Below are 15387 nucleotides of genomic sequence, written 5' to 3'. Positions count from 1 at the left end.
CCAGGCCAGATGAGATGCACCCACGGGTTTTGAAAGAGGTGGCTTTGGAGATTGTAGATCCATTAGCATTGATCTTCCAGAAATTGATAGACTCTGGTGAGATTCCAGAATATTAGAAGGTCGCAAATGTGGTTCCGCTGTTTAAGAAAGGTGGGAAACAGAAAAAAATGAAACAGTAGGCTGATTAGTCTGACGTCAGTGGTTGGGAAGATATTAGAGTCGGTCCTCAAGGATGAGGTGATGAAATACCTCGAGATGCATGACAGGATAGGTCCATGTCAGCATGGTTTTTTTAAAGGGTAGATCCTGCCTGACCAACCTATTAGGTGTTTAAAGAAATCTCAAGTAGGATAGACAAAGGAGAGGCTGTGGATGTTATCTATTTAGATTTTCATAAGGCTTTTGATAAGGTGCCACATATTAGGCTGCTTAATAAGATAAGGGCCCATGGAATTACTGGGAAGTTATTAAACTGGATAGATAAGTGGCTGCTAGGCAGGAAACAAAGAGTTGAAATTAAGGGTTCTCATTCTGGGTAGCTGCCTGTAACTAGTGATGTCCGCAGGGATCAGTATTGGGGCCGCAGCTGTTTACAATTTATATTAATAATTTGGATTGTGGAATAAATGGTTTTGTGGCCAAATTTGCAGATGACACCAAGATAGGTGGTGGAGTAGGAAGTGTAGTAGAAATTGTAAAGTTGCAGAAGGATATAGACAGATTAGGAGACCGGGCAAAATTATGGCAGATGAGATTTAACATAGAGAAATGTACATTTTGGCAGTGGAAACAAAGAGCCAGAATACTATTTGATTGGGGTGAAAATTCAGAGCTCAGATGTGCAAAGGGACCTGGGTGTCCTCGTGCAAGGAAACCTAAAAGTCAATGACCAGGTGAAATTGGTAGTAAAGAAGGCAAATGCTATGTTGGCATTCATTTCAAGAGGAATAGTGTACAAGAGTAAAGAGTTGTTGATGAGGCTCTATGGGGCACTGGTGAGGCCTCATTTGGAGTATTGTGTGCAGTTTTGGGTCCCCCATCTTAGAAAGGATGTGATGCTGTTGAAGAGGGTGCAGAGGAGATTTATTAGGATGATACCCGGAATACAAGGGCTAATGTACGAGGAGTGTTTGGCAGCTCTGGGGTTGTAGTCAATGGAGTATAGGAGAATGAGAGGAGATCTCATAAAGGCTTTTCATATTTTGAAAGGTTTAGATAGGGTGGATGCAGGTAAGATGTTTCCCTTGGTGGGTGAATTGAGGACAAGGGATCATAGTCTGAAAATTAGAGGTTATCCATATAAAACAGAGATTAGGAAGAACTTCTTTAGCCGGAGGGTCGTGGATCTGTGGAACTTGCTATAGCATATGGCAGTGGAAGCCAGATCACTAGGAGTATTAAACTAGAGTAGAGTAGCTTAGTGTAGTTTTCTGGAACAAACACAATGGGCCTAGTGGCCTGCTTTTGTTCCTTTGTCTTGTGATCCCATGAGAAAAAGAAAGTGAGCTTAATCCATATAGTAGGTTTCACGAGTCAAGTGGCAATCGCAATCTAGTAACAATAAATACATTTTTCTTTCCCCTAATGAGCTAAATCTGCCCAGTTTCATAAATCAATAAAGTGAATTCTGGATCAGACGATTTTCTGAAGCTGTACTCTTCAGATTAGGAGACTGGGCAAAATTATGGCAGATGAGATTTAACGTAGAAAAATGTACAGTTGTACATTTTGGCAGTGGAAACAAAGAGCCAGAATACTATTTGATTGGGGTGAAAATTCAGAGCTCAGATGTGCAAAGGGACCTGATTGCTAAGTTGACTGTTGTTCTGCTACAGCTAAATCCAGACTGGAATCTTAAAGTTATACAATTGTTACCAATTTGTAATAGTTTAGGAGCGTCAATCGTAGTTCAACTATGTACTAATGGGAAATTGCAAAGCAGCAGCTACATTGTGCAGCATTCTTACTGCACCTTTATGTTCTTTACACAGCAGGTGACAATGATAATCAACCAGACAAAGCAGTACATTCCTCAAGTAGCCCATCCAAAACTTCATATGTAAGTACGATGATCAAAGCACACTTTTTCACTTCTCTCTACCTCCAAAACGATATTGATATCAACATTTACTCTAACATGTTTAATGGCAGAGCAGAGAAGTGAAATTGCAACCCATCAGTGCATAACACTATGCAAGAGTGTGTAAAAGACTCATTATTTTACACTGCAATCTCAACAGAGAACCTACAATACAACCTGTGAACAATCTCTGGAAAAACAAAATAATTCTTATTACAGGCTTTTGAAATCAAAAATTCAGTTTAAATAACAATTAGTTTGAATGTCTCAATATTTATGCAGTAGCAAGAATTAAACCTAAAGAAAATTAAATGCATACTTTATTGGTAATAGCTTTTTTTCTATATTCATTTTAAACAATGCAACAATTTTTGGAAAGGGTCAGATCCAACAGCTATCCCATCTGTGCCACCTGCTGCTGTTCACATATTACCCTCAATTCCAATAATATACAAGCCAGTAACTGCAGCATGCTTGCATCCCACACAAATTGACAGTCACATTGAGCATGGTGACATTTCAATTTTGTCAGCTTTCCAATTGAGCCTTAGGTTCAATTACACCACCTGTAATTTTGCCAAGCATGAACTGCGTGGTATTCTTCACTGTAGTTAGAATATTATCGATTCAAGCTCTGCAACCCAGAGTAAAAAATGTTTTGCAGCCAAATGTGTATTTCCATTTCTTTATACTGGATACTGCTCCATGAGGACCAACACACTTCCACAATCATGAAGGCATGAACACACAAGTGGATCAAAGGATCAGTTGGCAGCTCATCACTTAACCATAGGAAAATTCAGCAAATCCTCATGAGATTCCTGCTTTTATTTTTTTTTCCAAAATTGGGTGTCAATAAAAAGACAATCATTTATTGCCCATCTCTCACTTCAATTCCTGAACTGCTGCAATCCTTCTGGTTAAAATACTATTTCAGCATTGCTCCTGACAGTGTTGATACTAATAACTTTTTGTTCTATGCACTCTACAATGTAGATATGTGCTGAAATTCTTTCTTCCTGCAGTCAAATAGGTACACACAGACAGCTAATAATAGTAAAATGATTTAAATTAAAAGAGTACAAGATAGATGCAAATATTCACAGTAATCCTGGTGCAAAAAAAATGACTTGTAACAGTGCCAACGGTCCTTTGTTTGCTGCCAGAGCGGCCTAAGATTAGTGAACCAAGGGCCAGCAGTTGGAAAGAAACCGTTCTTGAATTTAGAGGTACTAGTTTCCAAATTTCTGTACTGTGTCTGAAGGTAGCAGTAGGAAGAGGTTGTCACCAAAGTGATGGGGGCCCTTTACTATGTGGGCTGCCTTCTTGAGACAGCACCTCACATCTATGTCTGCAAGGATGGGTGGTGAGAGTGATGGGCCTGAGGACATTTACTACTTATTGCAGCTCTGTGCATTCCTGGTTTCTCAAATTCTCGCACTAGGCTGATGCAAAGGGAATTCCAAGTTTTAGACCAATATATCTGGCAGTATATTTGCAAGTCTATGTGGTTTGGAACCTGTTGCTGACAAGTAGGTAATAGTATTCCTTGAACATATTCCATTTATTATTCCACTTTATGTACCATTCTTAGACCTATGTGTACTTACTAAATTAGAGCAGATTAGTCCAGATCTAACTCATGTTTAGGAGCCTAGCACAATTTAAATATTCTGTTTTTAAAAGATAATCGCATATTTCCCCACATTATAGTTCATCTGCTATGTTCTTGTCCCTCAATTAACCCATTTACATCCCTGTGTTCTCCTCACTTTCCCACTCTTTTTGAGAGCAAACTTCAAAAATCAAAAGAGAATCAAGAAGTGCTGGATCGGCAGAAGTGCAATCCATCAAAGATAACTTTTCAAGCCATCAAATAGATCAGGGGAATGAGAAAAAAATGCACGGTATTATTAAATGCAACAAATTTTCTGTATTTGGGTCTTCATTCTTCTCAACCATCACAATCAAAAACAAATTAACCAGGTGTTTATCTCACTACTGACCATGAAATTGTACCAATAGAAAAGCAATTGATAGTGATTATGAGTCAATAGATAAGAATTTATCATCATAAACAAACAAACAATGTACCGATGTATTCAAATTCTTACTTGCTGCAACCACACAGCCCTCAGGAGCCCCTCCTGCCATCAGCACTCTCTTTCATCCCAATTCTGATAGCTGGCACCATTTCAGCCAGTCTCCAGCAGTCCTCAACCTGGTGTGATTCCTTTTACCCACGAGTTGCCAGCAGCCCACAGCCTACACGTTCTTTAGCTGCATCTGCCATCATGGTCAGCGTCCTGCAGGGTTGTCTCCTCTGCTTCTCCTTCTCCGTCAGGGTGTTTTCCTTATCACTGGTGGCCTGCACCAGTCCGCTACTTCCCCAGAGTCTGCAAACCCTTGAGGTTGCTGCTGAACTCAGATCCTGCCCAGACCCACGGTTGCAGGATTTTAAAATAAAGCACGTCAGCTCCTTTATAACAGGCTTTTTAAAGCCTGTATGGAGTCGGCGGCAGTAGGACTGGGTGCTAGAACCCTGCAGAGAAGCGCTGGGTCTCTGGTCCCCATGGGTCTGCACCAGTTTATCACATCATGTAAAGACAGAAAAAGAGAGAATAAATGGTCAGAACAGACTAGAAAAGCTGAATGGCCTGTTTTCTGTGTTGAGGCATTTTATGGTTCTAAGTATCAAAGGATAGGCAAATGTCCGCAAGTGCAGTTAGTGCAAGAAAAAAGTGATGTTTCTTTAGCGCAGACAGATCTGGTGATAGTCACAGAGTAGTTTATTCTTAGGGTGATGGAAGTACAGAGAGGTTCAGGAGCTACTGGAAAGCAGCAATAGTACTTCAAAAATCAATTATACAGCTTTGGAACATACTGAAAAAAAAGCCTTTTTTCTTTACAATGACATCGTTGCTCCAGTAGAAAAGTCAAACATGTTAATACAATCTGGCTTCAAAGTTTTTAAAGTGTCTTTTTTTCCTGAAAATTTACAGTATCTTTCTTTCTTTGGCTTGGCTTCGCGGACGAAGATTTATGGAGGGGGTAAATGTCCACGTCTGCTGCAGGATCGTTGGTGACTGACAAGTCTGATGTGGGACAGGCAGGCACGGTTGCAGCGGTTGCAAGGGAAAATTAGTTGGTTGGGGTTGGGTGTTGGGTTTTTCCTCCTTTGTCTTTTGTCAGTGAGTTGGGCTCTGCGGTCTTCTTCAAAGGAGGTTGCTGCCCACCGAACTGTGAGGCACCAAGATCCACGTTTGGAGGCGATATCAGCCCACTGGCGGTGGTCAATGTGGCAGGCACCAAGAGATTTCTTTAAGCAGTCCTTGTACCTCTTCTTTGGTGCACCTCTGTCTCAGTGGCCAGTGGAGAGCTCGCCATATAACACGATCTTGGGAAGGCGATGGTCCTCCATTCTGGAGACGTGACCCACCCAGCGCAGTTGGGTCTTCAGCAGCATGGATTCGATGCTTGCGGACTCTGCCAGCTCGAGTACTTCGATGTTGGTGATTAAGTCACTCCAATGAATGTTGAGGACGGAGCGGAGACAACGCTGATGGAAGCGTTCTAGGAGCCGTAGGTGATGCCGGTAGAGAACCCATGATTTGGAGCCGAACAGGAGCGTGGGTATGACAACGGCTCTGTACACGCTGATCTTTGTGTGTTTCTTCAGGTGGCTGTTGTGTTTTTCCAGACTCTTTTGTGTAGTCTTCCAAAGGCGCTATTTGCCTTGGCGAGTCTGTTGTCTATCGCGTTGTCGAGTTTTGAGTTTTGAGTTCTGTGTGCCCAATGGAGACGTGGTGGGGAGCTGGCTGATGGATACTCTTTGTGATAATCACAGATAAATTACAATAACGCAGAAAAAAAAAACATGCAAGTGTCTAAGCATATGAACATTATTTTAAATGAGCTAAAAGCAATGTTGTCACACAAGATAAATTTGAAAATATTTTGGGTATTAAATTTGGCTCACTATCACAACCAAAAGATTTTAATACAATTTACACTCCAATTAATTGAGCACATAGTACAATGAAGATCCACTAGAATACTGAGAAAGCCCTCCACCTCTGAAGCCAATATTTTATTCACATTGAACATTAAATTGAAACACTAACTCCTGTTGAAGTTGTAATAAATTATCATATTTGAAGATAAACAGTGCAGTTCTCTGCATACTGGCCATTGCTTATCACTCAATTGAAATTACAAAAATAAATTGCATTATCATTGTATTTCTAAAAACTAATTTCTCCACCTCCTTTCCCTTTTCTTAGGCAAGCCTTTCCGATTGAGGTTACTTCCACTCCAGTTCAGGAGGAATAGAAAATGCCCATCAGTGGCAACACAAATACAGGAAGAGGACTTTGCAAAACTAAACCAAAAATGCTACCATAAATTGCAGTGAAACAGAATTGAAAATTAACATGCCAGTTTTATCTGTGATCCTGTCTAGCCTAAACCTTATCTCTTTGCTCCCTTCCCTAACACCGTCATCATCACCCCCTTCCCAAATGTTCAGGTTTCTCCACATCCTCAGTACCTTACCCACTCGAGAAGAATAAAACCACCCACAAGTAGCTGCCCCTCGCCCTCCAGTGCCATTGCTGTATGGCTAATTACCCTGCATCAGTCCCTACAGCCACCATTCAAAGTCTGCAGTCTGGCTTGGAATTCCAGTCAACCCCAGGAATTAAAAAAATCAGGAAGGACTTTCAGCCAGCGCATGCTCAGTATTGCCAGCTATCAAAAGACGATTGTAAACTAGTGCTCTATGGATAGATCCATGGGTCCCAGCTTACAATTTCCCAAAAATGGTAGTAGGATCATATTGCAGCAGCAGGAGCTCTTCCCGCAGATGCCACGATTGCTCATGTAAACTCAGAAAACTTCAGCTGCGCAACAAAAATACTTCAAAAGCAATTTCTCATCAATAGCTATTATTTGCACAGAGAAAATTTATTTGCCCTAAAATAGTCCGTTAAAAATGTTTAAAAAAAAAGACCAACTGCTGGAGGAACTCAGCAGGTTGAGTTGCATCTCTGAGATTGTTCTGATCCAGGGTCTCAACACAAAATGTCAACAATCCTCTCCCAACAACAGATGCTGCCTGATCCATCGAGTTCCTCCAGCAGCAGTTTATTTTCAGCATATTTCAGCTTGTGTCTCTTAAAATTTAAAAAGCTTTCTTACCCCATCTAGTAAGGTGTTACTCAGATGAATACGAAGATCCTTCCGAAGAGGAAACTCCAGATTTGCTACATGAAACACTGTGAAGTCTCGGTCAAGCATGTATACTTCATTCTTGCCATCAATGAGCATCATATACCTGAACAATAACAAAGAAATGTTAATATTCCAAATCTCATTACTGGTATGCTCACACAAATATGGAACATTGCAAAATCGGAGGGGGGGGGGGGGGGGGCGGTGGCAAGAAAAGGGCACTAGTATAAATTGCAATTAAACAATACAATATAAATTTAGCAGTTTAATCCATGCCCAAATCACTCTGATTTGGAAAGCAAACCAAAATACTTGCAGCTAAGTAAACTTGTTAAAATTCCAATAGATTGCTTTGCATTGGCATGTGCAATTAAGTAAATGGGTGTAAAAGACTCCAATATTAATTGCTCTCCGCTTACCCACGCATGGGTAATCTCTCTTATAAGTTATCAGTATCTTGTACTCCAAAGCCTTACAGAAGCTGGACAGAACAATATTTTCATTTTCCTCTTTTGTCAAAGTAGAAGACCAGGTGTAATTGTTCAAAAAGTACATTTTGTCCTAACTTAAAATTGAAACCCATCAATCATCAGAAAGACTTATGCACTTTTACACAACACTCATTTCATCCTGTACACTCGTTACTGAAACTTTTAAGTTGAACCCAATTCAGCAGAACTTGGGAAGTAAAAGGTAACCAACATTTCAAGCCTGAGCCTTTCATCAGGAATAAGGAAAAAATGGTGGGGAGATGAGGGGTGGGGAGGAGCGCAGGCCAAAGGTAAAAGTTAAGAGGTAGATACAGGTGGGAGAGCAGAAGAGAAAGTGATCGGGAGAAGGACAGAAGGAAAAAAAAAGGAGAACTCTCCAATAGAAGGGAAAGGAAGGGAATAGGGAGCTGGAAGAAAAGAAAAAGAGATACAAGGAAAGAGAGAGATCAGGGGATGGGGAGTGGAGTTAATGGAAATTGGAATTCAATTTAATGCAGTCTGGTTGGAGACTGCCGAGATGGAATTCATGTTGTTCCTCCAATTTGTGGGTGGCCTCAATTTGGCAGGACATCTCTGTCAGTGTGGCAATGGTGCATGGAATTAAAATGGTCGGCCATTGGGAGCTCCTTGTTGTTGCAGCAAAAAGAGCGCAAGTATTCAATGTTGGATGGGGAATCCTGTCCTTGTTACATCTTGGGAGAATGAATGGGTCAGGAGAGATGTGCAGGAAATGGAGATGCGGGTGAAGGCTGAGTTGATGGCAGTAGAGGGGAAGCCACACTTTCTAAAGGAGGACATCCCAGATATCCTGGATTGGAAGGACTTATCCTGAGAATAGATACAGCAGAGATAGAGGAATTGAAAGGAAAAGAATCCTTATAGGATGCAGAGTGGGAAGGGGTGTTGTGACAGAGTATTTAGAGGTGGCTTGGAAGGAATTGCTAGAGCAGGTTGGACACAAACATTTTAAAACACAGAATTTTTGCAGGACTTTTGCAGAATGCTTTTTGCAGAGGAGCAACAATGTACAGGCACACGATCCTTTATCTGGACATCTAAAATCTGGAAAGCTCCAAAATCCGGCAAGTAGGGACCGGCGGTCAGGGGAGGCGTCCGAGAGACCGACGATCGAGGGAGGCGGCTGAGGGACTGGCAGTTGGGGGAGACAGCCAAGAGACCGGTGGTCGGGGGAGACTGCCGGGCGGTCGGGGGAGGCGGCTGGGGGAGACTGCCAAGTGGCTGAGGGACCGTGGTTGGGGGAGACAGCTGAGGGACTGCGGCTGGGGGAGACAGCCAAGGGACCGCGGTTGGGAGGAGACAGCCAAGGGACCGGCGGTTGGGGGAGACGTCCGGGCGGCCGAGAGACCGCGGTTGGGGGAGGTGGCTGAGGGACCGGTGGTCAGGAGAGACTGCCGGGTGGTCAGGGGAGGCGGCTGGGGGAGACTGCCGGGTGGCCAAGGTACCGTGGTTGGGGAAGACAGCCAAGGGACCGCGGTTGGGGGAGGTGACCAGGCGGCCGAGGGACCGGCGGTCAAGGGAGATGTCCGGGCAGCCGAGGGACTGCAGTTGGGGGAGACAGCCAAGGGACTGGCGGTCAAGGGAGATGTCCGGGCATCCGAGGGACCGGCGGTCAGGGGAGACGTCCAGGCGGCCGAGGGACCGTGGTCGGGGGAGGCGGCCGAGCGACCACGGTTGGGGAAGACAGCCAAGGAACTGCAGTTGGGGGAGACAGCAAGGGACCGCAGTTGGGGGAGATGGCCGGGCGACTGGAAGGGGGTGGGGGTGGATACGGCAGCACAATTCGGGTGGGCTTTCCGAAATCTGGAAAAATCCGAAATTCAAAACACAAATTGTCCCCCAAGGGTTCCGGATAAAGGATTGTGTACCCGTAGCAACATTCAGAAGCTTGCGTGGGAGAATATGTGACCTTTGCAGGCAGGGCAGAACAGTTTTGCTCTCAGAGATGGAGGGAGTGAAACAGAGGAGAGACATAGAAATAAGTTCCAGAAGGTCAAAGCTGGCAAACATTTGGAAGGCTGTCTGGTCAAAGGAGAAGACTTGCTGTCTGATGTGACCCAAAAGAAAGTGGATCATCTGGAGAACCCTGAAGGGGGCAAGTTTCGTCAGCAAGACTGATTGGAAAGGAATCAGGTGTGGATGTCCTGGAACAAAAGGAATTTCTCTCTGAAAACCAGCAAGAACCCTCCTGAGTGGTAACCATTTGCCTGTTAAGCACAAAAGACTGGGGAACTTTGTTAAATCTAACTTTTGTGCACTGTACAAGAATTGGCTGCAACCAGTGAGATTGGATTATGATCCAAAGAACTTTTCTAATCTTAAATATACATTACACACACCTGTGCTTAGTATTAGTGGGGGGGAGACAATGCAAACCAAATAAGATACAATCCTGGAATATACCAAATGAGATTAAAAGAGAGCAGGGATTTAGATGATTTTGCCAGGACATGAAGACCTGCACTACAGGGAAAGGTTAGGATTTTATTCCCTGGAGCGTAGAAAAACAAGGGGAGATTAGATTGAGGTCTACAAAATTATGACAGGTATAGACAGAATATATGCAACCAGACATTTTCACTGAGGTTAGGCCAGACAAGAAATAGAGGCTCAGTGTGAAAGGGGAAATGTTTAAAGAGAACATTAGGGGGAACAACTTCTTGCAGAGTGCTGCCAACTGAAGTGGTGAATGTGTGCTCCATCATGACATATGAGAAAAATTTGAATAGGTGCATAGATAGGAAGGGTGTGGGGGACTATGGTCCAGATCCTTTTGGCACGGTTCGCATGGTGGTTAGCTCAACACTATTACAAATAATTAATCTGGCTGACTGCAAGGAGTTTGCATTGGTTTCCTCCACGTGCTCCAGTTTCCTACCACCATCCAAAAAAACGTATGGGTTGTAGGTTAATTTAGGTGTAATTGGGTGGCACAGGTTTAAAGAGCTGGAATTCACTTCTATTGTGCCAGAAATTTTAAAAAGTGCAGTTCATCTCGGCACAATAATAGTTGAGCATAGACCAGTAACTTTTTCTGTAATGTAGTTCTCTATGATTCTAAAATCCATTAAAGGACATTACAGAAGGCTTCTCGTGTGTGCAAAACATGATGTGGAGGAGGAGAAGCTGCAAGGATAAAGCCAGTGAAAAATCATCTGTTCACCAATTTCAACCCTGCATTGAAAATGATTTGGCCTAAATGTGATAAAGAACCATCTGTCCTTAATCAATGTAGCTGAAATGTCATGCTGTAATTGAGATTTGACTATTCATAAGATCAATATTCAGATCTTGCAATAATTAATCTTCCTTCTTCCAATGCCCAAAAGTGCCTCTTTAGTGCATTTCTCCAGGTTCTTTTCATCATATATTCTTCAAACTCAACATAGAAAAATCATCCATCTGTTCCTGTAACTCTCTTTTTCCCAAAAGGTATCACTTCACATTTCAGATTAAACTTAATCAACCACTTACCTGTCTGTACACTATACTAGAATATACAGTATCTTTTTCTCAGTCTATAACCCTTCTTTACTGTTTAACACTCACCTAAATTCGGAGGTCATCCACAAGTTTTAAATGTTGCCTCGTACATTCATAAACAACCCCCTCATCTAATATCAGAAAAAGCAGTTGTCCCAGAACTGATCTCTGGGCACATCACTTTTTTCTTAACTTTCCTCCAACCTAAATGTAAGAGACACCTAGGGAATTCCTGCCAGTGGCGAATCTGTCCGCCTTGCAGCAGGCAAAAGGGAATTTTCATGTAATAGGACACTGTTTTATTACTATGACAATAAATTGAATCTTGACCTAAAAACTTAATTTTCTGTCTTTAAAGCCAAGTTTTTAATCCATAGTCACTGATTCTTTTATTTGGTCACACCAGCTAAAATGTCCCACTTTACCTTAAATAGTCACTTTACTGATTATTCCTGAGAGCTTTAGAATGTTTCTCTACTTTCAAGAAAATATATGCAACTTTTGGAATAATTACATTTTTTAGCAAGTTAGAGCAGAGTTTACAAGATGTCAATTCTGAATGAGAAACACAAAAAGTGCAGCTGCTCGAATCTTGGTTGAACAAAGTCTAGAGGAACAGCAGGTAAGGGAAAGTGAAATGGTCAATTAATGTTAAGCATCCAAATCCTTTGTTGAGACTAAAGTGGATAGAGGAGAGATAAAGTACATCAAGTAGTGGGTGGAGGGGATAGTGGCTTGGGTCGGGACAAGGGGTGAAAGGTGCTAGACAGAAGAGGGTAGGAGAGGTGAAAAGATATGTAGGGGAGCAGATGTGACAAAGAAAGATGGAGTGACAGGTTGGAGAGGACAACATGAGGATGGGGGTGTAGGAAAGTTAGAGAAAAGTGAGAAAGAGAACAAGTAGAGAGATAGAAAGAGTGATACCAGAGAAAAGGTGGGGGTTACCTAAATTTTTTTTTTAATTTGATAATGCTGTGTTTAAGACTATCCAGGAGGAGGGATTTATGCTGCTCCTCAAGTTCACATTTTGCTTAAGGACAGACATGCCTATGGCACTTTTCGATATAATACAACCTTTCACCTTCCCACCATCCAGGGAACCAAACATTGCTTCCAGGTATAGCAGAAATTCTGCATTAAAACAAAAAGAGCACACCCCGCCGGTTTCCGCTGTGCGCTTGGCTGCTTCCTTCTAGCCTGGCTCGGATGCCGTTGGGCTGCTTCCCATCATCTGGTCCCTCTGCACCAGCTCGACTGCCGTGGCGGAGGTGGGGGGGGGGGGGTGGGTTTCCCATCACCTCCTCTTCCCTCTGGCCTGGCTCTTGCAGCTACACGGACTTGGCCACTCCCTGGCGTTCCATTTGGCTTCTCTCCCTCTGGCACCATTTTCTCCTCAGCTCCGGCTCACTTCCCTCCTTCCACCCAGGCCACGGAGCTCAGCACCCGGGTTCCTTTGTCTTCTGGCCCCGATGACTCAGCTGGCTCTTCACACTCTTCAGGCCGTGTTTTCTCCTCACTCACCACCTGAGCCACGTTTTCTCTCCTCACTCATTACCTGAGCCACGTTCTCTCCTCACTCTTTATAGAACACCTGAATATATAATGTTCATGCAGTAAAAAAAATGTTTGGTTTTCAGAATCATGGATAGTGCCAAAACAGATCTACAGCAGTTGCCATCGACCTGGCCCGACACTCAGCCCTGGAACTCCTAGACAACAAGGACACCTACTTTAGACCACTATTTAAATTAACTACAGCTTCATCTTCAACACAATAGTACCAAACAAACTGATCAAAAAGCTGCACAACCCTCTTTGCAATTTTTTATTTCAACGATACATCACGGTAGAAGCGCATTCTAGCCACTGAAACAAGTCTCATCCAATTAACTAATAGACCCCATAGCTTTTGGTGTGGGAGGAAACTGGAACACCTAGGGAAAGCCCACACAGATCACAAGGAGAATGTTCAAACTCTTTACACACTGCACTGCATTCGAATTCAGGTTGCTGGAACGGTAAGAGTGATGCACTAACCGTTACGCTGACCTTGCCGCTATCCTAACCGGAGACCTTGGTCTCTGCAATTAGCTTGATGATTTTCTATCCTGCAGAATGCAATCAGCAAGGAATGGTGACAGCACCTACACCCCAATCATCCTCAATATAAGGATGCCATAAAGCGGTTCATTTCAGTTCCCTACAACACTCCTATACAGCCAAGCCTGCATGGCCAAACACAGCTGTAAAGTTTCGGATGACACACCTACACAAGGTCTCTGACAATGAAGATGTAGAGAATAGAGGAGAGGTCGGAGAATGTATAGCTTGGTGCCAGGAGAACAACCTTTCCGTCAATGTCACCAAGGAGTTGGTTAAATGTTTCTGGAAAAGGGATGGAACTCACTCCCCTGTCACCATCATTAGTGCTGAGGTGGAGAGTATAGACAGCTTTAAGTTCAGAGGAGTAAACATCTCCAGTGACTTGTACTGGTCCACCCACAACAATGGAATGATCAAGAAAGCATGCCAACATCCAAGAAAAGCAAAAAAAAATTGCCATTCCCTAACTTCTCAGATGCACCACTGAAAGAATCCTATCACAGGATCTATTACAGCATGGTACAAGAACTGCTCTGCCAAGACCACAAGAAACAGCAGAGGGTTGAGAATGTGGCCCAGGTAATCAAATATACTGTACCACAAACTTTTGTGTATTTATGTAGATGACAATAAAGGAAACTTGAATGCCCAATTCCACCACCCTTCCCCCCCCCCACCCCCCACCACCCACCCCTCCCACCAATCCATGCCACTCCATCAACTATATCTAGAACTCCCGCTGCTTTGGAAAAAAAAGCCAACCTATTAAGTGTTATTCCATCCTGGCTTTCAGCCACACTCACTTAACCCCCTTCCTATCCAGTATAAGATTCACAGACCACTAGGTTCAAGGGCAGTTTCTTTCCTGCTGTTATCAGACTCCTGAAAGGACCCCAAATTATGTTACCTTTGCTTCATACCAACTGACCTCTCTGCATTTTTTTAGTTCTTTACCTTACTTGTACTATATATGAAATGTCTACTGGTCTGCTTGCAAAACAACTATCACTGCATCTTGGTAAATTCAATAAACTTGAATTTGAATATATTCCACTATAAATGGGAAACAACTTCAGGATTTAGACCGTGCAATGATAAATTTCCAAATCAGGATCATCTAATTCTGTAGCAAAAAAAAACTTCTTAAGAAATGTGAAGAGGATACTACTGATCTATCAGCTGATTTTATTCAAAATTTGTATTCTGTCATTCTGTAACCGTGTTTTAAATTAATTGCAGAAGTCACTAACAATTTCTTAAACTTTATCCTAACTTTATACGTAATATTCAAAAATTCTGAGTAAAATTACAACCTTGTGAGTGGAATTAGTTGAATTATGCTTGTAAAGAAACCAAAGGGAACTACTTATTCCTCAAATAGGAATTGAAGTGAAACAATATTATATACAGGTATGCACCGCTTAAAATCCGTTCAGGCAATGTCCAACTGTATATACCTCCGTGGTGACATAATTATTCAGTTACCGCGTCCACAGCAAATTAGAAAAAGCGATCACTATAGGAAATTGTCTAATGTATACCCAAACTGATCCGATTGCCCCGCTCTCTCCCCACAGCCCTGTATCAGTCCCCACAATGATCCCACTGCCCCATTCTCTCCCCCAGCTCTGTGTTGGTCCCCACATTGATCTCACTGCCCTGCTCTCTCCCCACAACACCATGTCAGTCCCCACACTGATCTCACTCCCCCTTCTCTCTCCAAGCTCCATGTTGGTCCCCACGCTGATCTCACTGCCCTGCTCTCTCCCCACAGCCCCATGTTTTACAAATTATTTACAAATAAAAAAGTTTACAGGTACACTATATTATCCCATATAGCTTTGCTAGGTATATAACTTTGCTAAGTATATAAGTATATAACAACGCATACATCACATAATGCCCACTTTCACAGAACATACCATGGACGTTAAGTGGCGCATACCTGTAAGTTTATACATATTTTTAAATTTTATTTTA

General features: G+C 42.7%; 1 protein-coding gene across 5 annotated transcripts in view; it reads right to left on the bottom strand.

The window, feature by feature from the left end:
• The window catches only part of rngtt (RNA guanylyltransferase and 5'-phosphatase), a 429772-nt gene that overhangs the window by 270734 nt on the left and 143651 nt on the right, over positions 1 to 15387 (bottom strand). For all 5 annotated transcript variants that reach the window (XM_069887348.1, XM_069887351.1, XM_069887349.1 and 2 more), the window contains exon 9: positions 7280 to 7415. In XM_069887348.1, the coding sequence (XP_069743449.1) occupies positions 7280 to 7415 (136 nt within the window). The remainder of the gene's footprint in view (positions 1 to 7279; positions 7416 to 15387) is intronic.

Source organism: Narcine bancroftii, chromosome 6 (assembly GCF_036971445.1).
Source record: "Narcine bancroftii isolate sNarBan1 chromosome 6, sNarBan1.hap1, whole genome shotgun sequence".
In the NCBI taxonomy this organism is placed as follows: Eukaryota; Metazoa; Chordata; class Chondrichthyes; order Torpediniformes; family Narcinidae; genus Narcine; species Narcine bancroftii.
The sequence above is the reverse complement of the archived record's forward strand: the minus strand, read 5'-3'. Positions and strand labels throughout refer to the sequence as shown.